General features: G+C 40.5%; 1 protein-coding gene across 1 annotated transcript; it reads left to right on the top strand.

Annotated features, from left to right (window-relative positions):
• The first annotated feature begins 1,015 nt into the window (after positions 1–1,015).
• On the top strand, positions 1,016–5,703 carry Ifng (interferon, gamma). Its single transcript, XM_005397466.1, has 4 exons — positions 1,016–1,230; positions 3,225–3,293; positions 3,389–3,571; positions 5,019–5,703. Exons 1-4 carry the CDS (start codon positions 1,117–1,119, stop codon positions 5,145–5,147), a joined length of 495 nt encoding a protein of 164 aa, XP_005397523.1. The 5' UTR covers positions 1,016–1,116; the 3' UTR covers positions 5,148–5,703.
• Positions 5,704–12,789: the final 7,086 nt, after the last annotated feature.

The following is a 12,789-nucleotide window of genomic DNA, read 5'->3' as shown; positions in this document are numbered from 1 at the left end:
GCCATTAGTAGTGATGATTTGGAAGGATTGTCTCCAGCCGCCTTGTTCGGTACAGTGGCTGCTGCCACACGAGGGTGCGGGGCGTGTGAAACACGTCCAGCCCAGAGTTTTCCCTTCTTTTCTGCTCTGTGCCGCGGATTGCACCCCGGGCCTCGTGTGTGCTAGGCAAGCGCTCTACTCCTGAGTTACGTTCCTAGAAGATGGTCCAAATCGAGATGTACTGTGCACATGAAATATATACTGATCTTAAGGGTTTAGTGTGACAAAAATAACACAAAATAACTTACTAATAATGATCTGATGCATGTTGAAATGATACTTTGGATATGCTGTTTGAAATACAATATTTTAAAAATTAGCTTTTATAATTTATTTTTACTCTTACTGATGAGTCCACTAGGCGATTTAAATTTACCTGTGTGACTTGCACTGTAGGTCTATTGGGCAGACTAGAGTAATTTGAAACATATGGTAGGTGTTTCACTAACCAATTCTGATGAAGGACTTCCTTACCACATTGGTTTTTTAACCATCTTCTTTCCTTGCTTTCTGGTCATTTGCAAGAAAAATTTAGAGAGGCTCCCCCTGCGTAAGGTCTGTGAGGCCCTAGAATTTCCTTTTCCACTTGTTGCCAACCACAGGCCATGATCAGCGTGCTCTGTGGATGAGGACTCAGTTTTACAAGGGCGAACGGGGATATGCAGAAAAATTTCCAGTCCTTGAACGGTGTGAAGTAAAAGTGTTTTCAGAGGATCTCACCCGAATGGCACAAGTGGGCACGGTGGGTCTGTCTCACCGTCAAAGGGCCCAAGAAGTTGAAAGGAAACTCTAACTACAACATCAAAATGCCACAAAACCATAGTTATTAATACAAACTAACTTGCATCCTTGCCTATCTGTCACCATCTCAACTTAAAAAAAAACTTGTGAAAATACGTAATCCTGATGGGGCTTCAATTAGGTATAAATACCAGCAGCAAGAGGAGACTTAGTACATTGTTTTGATCACCTGCAGATCAGGCATTAGAAAAGAGAGATCAGCGAAGTCCTTTGGACTTGATCAGCTTAATATAGGAGCTACTGATTTCATCTTCTTCAGCCCAACGCTCTGAAGCAATGAAGTACACAAGTTCCATCTTTGCTCTCCAGCTCTGCATCGTGCTGGCTGTTTCTAGCTGCCACTGTGAGCCAGTATTTACAAAAGAAATAGACTTTCTGAAGAAATATTTTGTAAGTATGATCCTTTCATGGTACTTTTTATGGTAAAAAATGACTGAATGTTGACTTATTGTATCTGATAGGCTGTTACCTCCAGTTCATAGTTCTTTTAAGAAGATGTGGTGTTACTTTTCAGATTGTTGTGGGATGTTTCTTGATTAAATAATCTATATATTTTTTTAACCTTCCGCTCAATTTGCTATAGAGACTTAGAGGCAGTTCATGAATCCTTCCAAAGATGTTCATGCTATTGGTGTAAAGCATAATGGCTTTGATAATTTTGTGGCAAGAATCCATTCACTTATGATAAGCCAAAGAGTGTTTGATACTGAAAAATGATTGATGGTTAGTTTCTGATTTCCCAGACTATGATGAAAGTGACAGTAAAAGGTCAAGATTAGCATTAACAATAGCAACAGGAAAGAATTTATTAATTAAATAAAAGAAGGTGAAGTTCTTGAAGTTCTGGCTTATAGCTGTTTTCTTCAAGGAGTGATTTCAAAACTTTAGTGCTCCACATATATTATCTATGAAGTATTACTGAAATCAGTCACTTGCTGAGATTTTATAAAGTGATGATTCTGGATTAGGGCTTTAAAACTTTTGTTTTATAAATTTCTTTTTAAATTTTATCTATGGTTAATGTACATAGTTTTTGCATTTTAAATAACCTGTTATTTGTCCAATATTTAGCTCTCATAATAATAATATTCAAGCATTCACAATCTATTGTATTCTTACAGTGTAAGTTAAGTCTCTCACACACATATGTATTTGGAACTACTTTTTTATTTTAAAGAATAAAAGAAGGATAACATAATAATAGGGGGGACTTAGCAAATTACAGACAAGATGGCAGGAAATTACCAATGGTTATCGTTTTACATATTATTATCTACAAAATAGTTTCTCAGGAAAACAAATAGACAAATAATAGTGAGTTAGAGACAAAAGAGGTAGGAGATTATCAAGAGTTGTTGTGCTATACTTTGGTATCTTCAAAGAGGCTTCGAAAGAAAATAAATAGAGCTATACATGAGTGACCTATTGAAAAATCATTAACTATTCTCAATGATTGTTGTAGGAAACACATAATAATAAACATACATTATGAAATAGGATAGGAACATTACAAACTTAACACAGTTATGGATAGATTAGTAGGAAAATATCAATGGCTGCTGTAATACATGGTGGTATCTTCAAAGTGGTTTCTCAGGAAGACAGAGATATGCAAGAAGGATCTAATAAGTAGTTACAGCCTAAGGGTTGTCAAAAATAGCATATTACCTCCTCACCAGTGACTCCTTTCACTGAGGTATGATGGCTGGAAGGAAGGCCAGGATTGAAAAGAAGGTATGAGAGACTTGCACCTGTGACTAGCAACAGGCTGTTTTCTTGTTCCTCCATAGTCATGATTACCCAGGACTCCTCGATGGAGATGATGGTCCGGCCAGAGGGAGAAGGCAGACCATGCCCCAAGCCCTCTCATTCCTGTTGGACTAACTGGTAGCATGGGTCTGAGCTCTGGGGCCTCCACCTCAGATGGCAGACCGATCTCCAGTGGTCTCCTTTGGAGCTACTTTTAAAAGATGACATAACACCCTGCAGGCTGGTACAGGTTGATGTCACAGAACTCTGTACCGTAGGGAGGCAGTATATTTCAGTGGGATGATTTTTTCCCTCTTTTCCTCCATGCTTGGGGATGATTTTTTTTTTTTTTTGAAACTTGTCACTGTAGTTATTTGGGACATTTGAAGTGCCAACAGCTTTGTTGAGGTCATTTGCAACTTTACAATTTAAGGGTTTTACCAGTAATGAAGAAAACTAAAGGAATACATTAGACTTTGGCTAAATCTAGGGTAAAAATTTGGGGAATATTTACTGTTAGAATGAAATAGAAGGGTGGAAAAGGAAACCAGTGACTGCTTTCATCATCTGAGTTCAGTTAAACTTTAGGAACATATTTGGGACAATTTATGGACTCATTTTTTGTCTTTCCTCAGAAAGCAGATAACTCGGATGTAGGAGATAACGGGACTCTCTTCGTAGACATTTTGAAGAATTGCCAAGAGGTAAGCTGAACACTCCCATTTGGCTGATATTTCTGTTGCTTATTTTCTGATGGAGAACTTCACCTTGTCCTCTATTTATGCTCTTTTCTCCCAAGGAGAGTGACAGAAAAATAGTTCAGAGCCAAATTGTCTCCTTCTACTTCAAACTCTTTGAAACAGTTAAAGACAATCAGACTGCCCAAAGGAACGTAGATATCATCAAAGAAAACATCATTGCGAAATTCTTCAGCAACAACTACTACACCCTGGAGGCCTTCCAAAACCTGACTCGAATTTCAGTGAGCATATTTCAATTTTTTGCTTTACAGTGGAAGCTTCAGCACAAAATTTAACTCTCAGGGAGTAGAAATTAGCTACTTATCATTTGCTCAGGCTATGAAATGAACCAATGGCTAAAATTTTTCCTTACTAATTCCAAACATGTTTTGGATGATTTTTTTTCACATTGACATAGGAATCATTTAAATGTGTTACTTGGAAGAATACAGGCATTGAAACTCTTACACAGAAGGCAGTGAATGGGCACATCCAGCGTGGAGGAAGCAGGGGAAGCAGCAGAGGAAGCAGTGAGAAGCTCTCTCATTGCTCCCTGCTGTGTGATGGAAATTCTCTTGCTTTGGAGGCAAGGCTGTGTGTCTCAACGGAAAGAGCAGTGGGAGGGGGTGAGAAAACTTGTTCTCTCAGCGTGGCCGAGGGACTGTGACATCGAATGAATCTCAAGCCCGCTGCCTCTCAGTTTCTTCACCTCGAAAGGAGCCTCCTGAGCTACATAAGCTCTGCAGTCGCCTGGCTCTAAATGTCACAGTGCTATGGGTGGACAAGGAGAGCAGAGAAAGATGTGAACCTTGGGGAAGCCGCAGAGTCATCTTGCTGTGGTGTCTGGTCATCACTCAGATTACATGGCCCAATTAGAAGTGCTCTTTGTTCTTAGGAGAAAGAAAATAGGATTTACAACTTATTAAGGGATTGTTCCAGTACCTCTCAGATCCTAGTAATCTCCTCTGGAGAAACCCCTAGGCTCCTCATTCTTACCTCGTGAAATTGTCTGGAGGTCTTAAATTAGTACTTCTAGAACCTGAATGACAAATTTAAAGCATAAAGACATCATGTTTTCCAAACTTTATATATAAGACAAAGGCTTCCAAAATCCTCTGGCTTTGACTTTGATATAAATGGGCTCAAGTGAGAGGGAAATTGTTCTTGTTATGGTTGTGCCCTGGGGATTTGTGCTGGTTTTCACTATGTCTGGGTCTGCATCTGTCTTGTCTTATGTAAGCTGCCGGGGACAGAAAGGAGAGATAGCACCAGAGCTCCCGGGGCCCTAGGCTGCAGATGGGGAAAGCCCTTGGTCCTGACCCGGTGCTGTCTGGGTTTGCTTCTCAGTCCTGGAGAAGTCTCTCAGGCCTTGGTGACAGATTCAAAGTTATCACATGTCCAGGGCTAAACCCCACTTTTCTTTCTCCACTACTTTGCTTTATGGCTTATTTCATTATATAATTTTGAAAATTCTATAGCAGTAAAATCAAGGACTTGTGATGTATCTTACCACATTATGGAAAAACTGGCGAATTATCACAAAAAGTGAATTTTGCACATAAATATATTACCAGTCAGAGTCACTTTTTAAAAAGAAATACTTCCATTTTCACCGACTCTGCTATTGAAAGGAGACTCTCTTGATGGCCTGTGTGACTGAAATCAGTTTTGCTCTTTGCTTCACATTAGGTCAAAGATGTGCACGTTCAGCGCCAAGCGATCATTGAACTCAAAAAAGTGATGGACGACCTGTCACCAAGGCAGAGGAAGCGCAGGAGGAGTCAGATGCAGTTTCGGAACCGGAGAGCGTCCAAATAAGAGTCGTGCAGCCCATAATAGTTGAATTTTTAAATCAAAATCTATTTATTAATATTTAAAATTATTTATATGGAGAGTATATTTTTACTCGTTGATCAAAGAAGTATTTAATAGTAACTTTAATGTAATGAAAATGAATATCTATTATCTATTAATATATGCGTTATTTATAATTTGTGTCTAGTTTTATTCCTTGTGTCCCTTTATCCTTTCTGACTAATTAGGAAGACTGTGTGATGATATAGCTCTACCTTGGGGGCCAGCTAAGCAGCTGAGCAAGACCCTGTGGGTTGTGTATTTATTTCATTTGATGATACAAGAAACACTTACAGATAAAAGAACACCACCTAGGTGCTGCCTATCTTAGAACATGTCTGCGTTCTGAGCCAGTGCTTTAATGGCACGTCAGGCAGCCCTTGAATATGTCAGGTGATATGGCCTGGCCCCTGGTAAAAACACAGCATCTCAGGAGATTTCACACCTGGTGCTTCCAAGTACTGATGACAACTGTGATTGAACCCAAATGGAAAGTAACTCACTTTTTAGTTTATCAATTTCTAATGTATCTGAATAAAGTGTAATTTTACAAATACTCCTGCTGTGTTAGACTTTTCCTTAGTAAGGACCTGCGTGAATGAACTACATACTTAAGAATTAGAAGGAAGACAGTCATTTTTAGCAGTGGAAATCTTAGTGTTGCATGAGGCCCCTTTCACTGTGATGTTTCCTCTGCTAGGAATTTATTGGCTCTCATTGCTACGCTTCACAATTGTTTGAGTTATGTTCCCAAGAAATAGATTTTCTTATGACACCATTCAGAGTCTCCGCTGCAAAGTAGTTCAAACTGCTGAGACTGGCGCACAGAAATTTACTTCTCTCCCTCTTTCCATTTCCGTCCCTTCCCTTGTTCTGGTGTCTCTTCTCTTTACCCACTTGGGCAAATACCATCCAGTACGACACAGAGAGGGAGGAGAGAGAAACAGAGAGAGAGGAGGGGAGAGAGAGGGAGATGGAGAGGGAGAGAAACTTGGCTTGGACTCTGAGCTATGACATTGCAAGGAGTATGATCCTTAATGAATTATTTACATTGTCTAAACTTCAGTGTTCTTGCCTGCAAAAAAGAAGTAATTGTGTCTTTCTCATAATATGGTAGCGAGAGTTCATTTTATCACTCAAAAAGTGTTTATTGTGGACCTCTACTATGTGCCTAAGTTCTTGAAATACCCTGGTCAACAAAAATCAAACAGTTCCGGTCCTTGAGGAGTTTGAAATTGAGCAACGAGGAGAAAGACAATGAACAAAATATATATTATGTAAGGAAGTCGCGTGATGTTAAAAAGTGACTGATGCTGTGGGAAAACATAAAAGGAACACAGAATGTAGGAACTGGAACAGTGTAAGTGGGGTGAAGTGGGCGGGCTAGGGGTTCAAATCAAGTGACTACAGTTGCCCTCAGTGAAGAGAAAACATTTGAAGAAGCACTTCTCAGGAAGGTACCTCATTTGTTTTACAGCACAAGGAATACCCTTGCAAAAAACTCCAAAGTGGAGACTTCCTTGGTGTTAACAGAACAGCCAGAAGACACTCTGGTGGCCCCAAAATATGGTAAAGGAAAGCAGTCACCATTTAAGGGGGACGCAGAGGAAGTGCCCTTAGGAAAGAGTCTTGTGTGGAGGAGGAGGTTGGAGATACGATGAGTTTAGAGGACTGTGAATTACAGAAGACTCAAAAACTGATGCTGAGACAGAAGGTTACAAAAGGAAGTATGTGTAGGAACGTGGTGAGTTTGACTTCTTCTGAGTACTGGCATAAACAAGGACAATGTGGATAATGAGAGTATCTCTCTTGGTTTTGAGACACACAGTGGTGGTAAGACTGAGGACGGGAAAGGTTGGGTATTTGGATTCCTTCTTAATGGTTTCAGTTGACTCTTCCACAATAGTAGGATCCAGGGAAATTGTTTATATAGTGGGATCATTTTAGTCTTTGACAATGATTGGTGGCAATTAGGTTGATTACGGAGTAATTATGGGACAGTGTGTTAAACCTGATTCCAAAAGTTTTATATATTTAATGAGAAAATATCTAGGCTAACTTTGGTATGGCTGTAACTGACATCAGCTCTTGTCGTCTTTATTCCTGTTAGTACATAAGACAGAGTGATGTGGACTCTACGATATCTACAGAGGGAGGGATACTGTGAGACTGTCTTGTCTGCAGCCCAGAACCAGATCATACCTCTGGAGAAGGCATCAGAATTCTGTGTGGCCGTCATTTTGAGAAGTAATTAATCACACAGTTGCAAATGAAGTCAGAGGAGGCACTAGCCCAGGGCTAGGTAAAATTTGGCCCAGACCTTCACACATGGAGAGATATACACTGTGTGAAGTGGTGTGATGGTGGCGGACAGTGAGGCAGGGGGAGGTTCCTCAGGAGAATGTGGCTTGAGACTGGTCTAGTGCAGTGATTGTAAGTCACATGTCATGGGATGTGCAGAAGGAACAAACTCGTTTTAGTCTAGGTGATTTGGGAGTGCCAAAATTCCTCTCCCAGTGCCAGTAGGGGCAGGTGTCTCTCCAGGCTCAGGGGCATCACCCGCAGGAGGAGAATCCTTACTGTGCGTATGTTCGCAGTCTTACCCTTAGTGAGTGTCAGAGATGGCTTCTGTACTCTTCATGGTGGTGTCAGTTTGGGTTGTTAGACTGAATACTAGACATCAATAAACTTTCTTTTTTCTTTCTCTTTTTCTCATTTCCCAACCTTTCTTAATTCTAAGTCAACTAGGTGCACCAGAGTAAGGTGTTCCCCTATAGCTGCCCTCCATGGGGAGTCAAAGTCAGTGTGCCATGGGAAGGGTGCTTGGGTAGGGCAACCTGGCATGGATGGCACTGGGGCTGGGACAGACGAGAAGAGTGCTTTGGGAAGGAAAGAGAAAATATTTGTTTCTATTGCCTTTGTAATAAGTGACCACGAACTCGTTTGCTTAAAACAACACACAATTGCTATCTGATACTTTGGGAGATCAGAATAAAAAATTAGGCTCAGTGGGTTAAAATCAAGGCATCAGGATGACTCTACAGAGAATTCGTTTCCTTGCGTTTTCCTGTGCGTGGAATTGGCTGAATTAACGGTCTCCTCTTCCTTTAAAGCCAGCAGTGCAGAATTTTTTCTGTCTGTCTGTTTGTCTCTCTCTCTCCCATGTGATTCTATTGGGACCACTTGAATAATTCAGGATAATGTCTCCATCTCAAGATTGTAAACTTAACCATATTGGAAAGGTCCTTTTTGTTATATACAGTAGCATTCACAGACTCTGAGAATTAGGATATAGGCATCCTTGGAGAGCCATTATGCTGTCTGCCACAGAGGGGCTGTCTGAGCAAGGGTAGTCAGAATGTCAGCAAAACACCTGGAGAATAGCCTGGTGCAGGGGTCACAGTGCAAGAAAGACCTGAAGGTCATCTATGTGTTAGCATGGCCCTGCGTAAGGAGTTAGCATGGGGTAACAAGGCATCGACACAGGTAAAGGTATGTTAGTACAGATGAAATCTTACTCACAGATGACTGATTAAGTAAATATATGAAGGACAACCAGAGCCTGGTCACTCAGTATTGGAGAAGAGAACTACAGTTCAGAAATGGAGAAAATTAGAATAAACCACATGATACTGAATTGGATGCATCAGTAGGAACCTATGATCTTCAGTACAGTGAGGTATAGAAAGAGTAAGCAGCTGTAAGTATCTGCGAGTATATCCCTAACTCTGTCCATGGTGGAGCCTGGGAATGGCAACATCTCAGTGTTGATGAGAACACCCAGTGCCCACATCTTGATTTCTAACTATTATTTTCTACTATGAAGAATCAGGACTTTTTGGAGAATTAGCTACTTTCAGGGGTGCGTTGGGAAAGTACCACGCGTGCCTCACTGGGCTTGAAAGAAGTGTGCAGACAATGCTAAAAGCATGTTTAAATGCACAGAAACCAGCTGGGAGGGAATCCTACTGGTGGAATGGAAGAATTGTGACATCAAAGTGGCTAGTGATGGCAATGTATTACCCAGCCTTAACTTTACAACTAGGTAAATTTCCTACCCGCCCCACCTCGAGACTGGTGTCAGTATGGCCCAGACTCTGAGACATGAGCAATATAAACTGTGTTATGTAGTGTGATGGCAGCAGGCAGTGAGACAGGGAGAAGGTCCCTTAGGATACAATAAGAAATTTTGTGCGTATTCTGATATAAATGAATAAAGTGAAAGGTTGAAAAGGAGCGGAATATTTATATAGTTGCCAGTTACTTTACTGTAGGATACTTATTAACTCAAATTTGAAGAGAGTAACTTTATGATGGAGAATCCTAGGAGACACCATCTCAATCAAGGGATAAAAGTGAGTATCACTGATAACAGGTTAATTGAGAATGACACACCTCCTGATGGGATGTCTTGATACAAAACACAACAAACCCTTTGTGATATCCCTGTGAAAGATGCATGAACTATTTTCGTCATAAAAATCACAGAAGCAAGTAAGTTGAAGAAAATTTGATAAAATGTTTGATCTGTAGTGTTCAAAGTATCAAAGTCTTAAAGTTAAGTGAACACTGAGGAATGGGGGACAGTTCCACACATGGAAAGACAATGCAGAATAAGCTTCACCTGAATAAGGTATATACCACTTGAATATGGTAGTAAACTTCCTGACTTTGCTGGTTATGTCATGATTACATAGGAGATATCTTTGTGGGTGAGGAATGTACACTAAAGTATTCACAGGATGTGGAGCATGAGATCAGCTTATTCTGAGATGATTCAAGAAAAGTAAAGTTTTTCTAATCCTTCTGTGAGTCTATGATTCTTTCAATATAAACATAAAATACTACTGTGAAATAGTTTGAGTCACAGGATACTGAGATCTAAAGTTCTTGAGGTACTGTCTCTCATTCACATCAGATAACTTAGAATTCCCCATATTCAACCTGTGATGGGTCGAATTCTCCAAAGAAGGACACACTCAGATTCGTGCTACCCCATGCTCTTCACACAGTGTGACTGACATTCCTCTCACCGTCCCTCTCTTTCATATTGGGTAGGAGACTGTAACTTCCTCTATTAGGGAGTATGTTAGAAGTGTAGCTATATGACTTCCAAGTCAACATGGCAACTTCTACCTGAATTTTTCTTTTTGCTCTCTCTTCAGTTTGCCCCTGCCCCTACCTGTAGGTGGTAAGAACACTTGTATAGTAACTGCGATGTGCTGCTTCAGGCTTGTTGTGGACTAGTGTGGGAAGGAGACCCTCCTGTGGTTGACCCGCTTGCGTCCCATCCTATTACAGGCTTTACCTACAGGGATCCCCACAGGTCTTAACTGGGAAGATCTGTGAAACAGTCCCTTGTGGCTCTGGTATGGGAAACAGCAGAGAGAAACTTGTTAAATTTGTCTCTAGAAAGAAGCTCTGCTATCCAGGAGGGGAGGATATTCTTCCGTCTTCAACCCCTTCTGGCCTGTATGTCTCACGTAAAGCTCCGTAAGAGGAAACAGTTTTGAAGATCATAATCCTAAGGCTGTGTGTCTAGGCCAACTAAAATTCTGAGATTTAATGGAAAGATGGTGCAGCATCGTCCTTTCCACACATCTCAGTACACTCCTTCAGAGCTTTGGTCACAGCAGTGACCACAGGTGCGGGAGGAGCGAGAGAGACTCTTTTTGAGATGGAGAATGGAGGAAATCTCAAAGTAAAGAAGGGACACACAAAGAAGGGCACTGCAGAGAGGGAAGAGAAAACACATAAGAGACACAGCGAGGATCAGAACCAGACTTAGGACACAGACATTTGCATTATCAGGCAAGAAATTTGAAACAATGACAACTACTGTGTTAAGGGCTCTAATGGAAAAAGTAGATGAAGTGAGAAAACAGATGGGTAACATGAGCTGAGAGATGGAAATTCTAAGAAAGAACTGAAGGGAAGTAACATAAATAACAAATACTCTAACAGGAGCAAACAATCTCATTGCTGAACTCAGCAGTAGATACAACAGAGCCAAAGAAAGAATCAGTGAGCTTGGAAATAGGTAAAAGTAATTTCCCAAACTAAAATGTGCGTGAGAAAAGACCCAAAATGAAATAACGGATAAGACAAAACAGCAAATATCATAAAAAACAGCACAGAACAGCTCCAAACTGGGAGACAGTTTTAGCCAAACAAACTCCTATAAAACTTCCCAAAGGACTGTCATATTTAAACTGCAGAAAAATAAAGGCAAGAGAAAATTGAAAGAGTAAAAAAAAACCACTTTACTAGGACAGAACACAGTTAATTATAACAGAATTCTTGCCGTATACAATTCTAGAGTGCTTTCAGTTGTGATTGTGACAAATTAGCGCAAACTTAGTGGCTTAAAACAATATGGATTTGTTGTTTCATAGTCTAGAGGTCAAAACCAGCCTCAGTGAGCTGCAATCAGTGTGTTAGGCAGCTGTGTGCTGCTTCTGGAGGCACTCAGAGGGAATCTGTTTCATGCTCCTTTCAGTTTCTAAGGCGGCCTGCATTCCTTGGCTTGCGGCCTCCTGCCTTCACCTTTACAGCTGAAATAGTTGGTATGAGTTCTTCTCTTGCTGCCATCTCTCTGATACTCTTTCTTCCACCTACATTTTCCAGTGTAAGAAACCTTGTATACTGGGTCACAGATTGGGTCACAGATGAGAAAATTATACAGGAGAATCTCTATGGTAATCACCATTTCTCTTGTAATAGCTTGAAAATAAACCTTATGGTGTCTCACTTACTGAGTATTTGGTGTCAGCCTTCACATTGAGTTTTGTTGCTCTTCTAACAAAACATCTATTGATTAACTAAAGCTAAATTTATTAAACCCACTGCAGTAGGGGAAAAAACATGATAAAAATCTTACTGGAATCTTGGAGAAGGAGGTCAGGAGTGGGAGTTTATGGAGCTTGGGGTTAGGTACTCAAGAGGACTCTTTCAGTGAAGGGAGATTGGGATGGGGAATCTCATGATAAGATAGTTCAGGTCTAATAGCAATAGGAAGACAAGGTTCTTGAAGCAATTTTTGATACATAAGCAGTTATTAATAATCAGTTTACTCAGGTCAGCAATCTAATGTCCCGATAAGTTTGCTTGTTCAGTTAAGCAAAGTATCTGTTCAAATAAATTGATTGTTAATAATTTGCTGAAGCAAACAGTGTTGTTGTCTATGGATTTATTTTCCTGGGAAAGGTTTTCTGGAACATGTATTTAAGTCTCCTTGATTCAGGTGGCCTGAGGTCTCAGTTGAGCTAACTAAGCTACATGAATGCAGATGGTCTCAGTCTCTATGAGCTCACATGAAATATTGGCTACTAAGAAAAACATTTTTCTTTTTTAGTTTTTTTTTTTACCTTAAAATTGCTTTCACAGTAACTTTGCCTGTTAGACACAATCAGACAGTCTCACTGAATGCACACTGAATGGAAAGAGTTGGTAAGAACTCAGGAATTTTGGCTTGTCTGTACTGTGTTCAGCCTCTAAGGGCTGTCGGAGAAAAGACAAGGCCAAGAGTCTCTGATGGTGCTTGCTCCATGACACGGCTTTCTTTGGTCAGATGCTCAGAAGGATCAAAGGTGAAAGTGCCAACCTC

This window comes from Chinchilla lanigera, unplaced genomic scaffold (genome assembly GCF_000276665.1).
Source record: "Chinchilla lanigera isolate Chin_1 unplaced genomic scaffold, ChiLan1.0 scaffold00057, whole genome shotgun sequence".
Lineage (NCBI taxonomy): Eukaryota > Metazoa > Chordata > Mammalia > Rodentia > Chinchillidae > Chinchilla > Chinchilla lanigera.
This window is presented reverse-complemented; position numbering and strand designations above follow the sequence as displayed.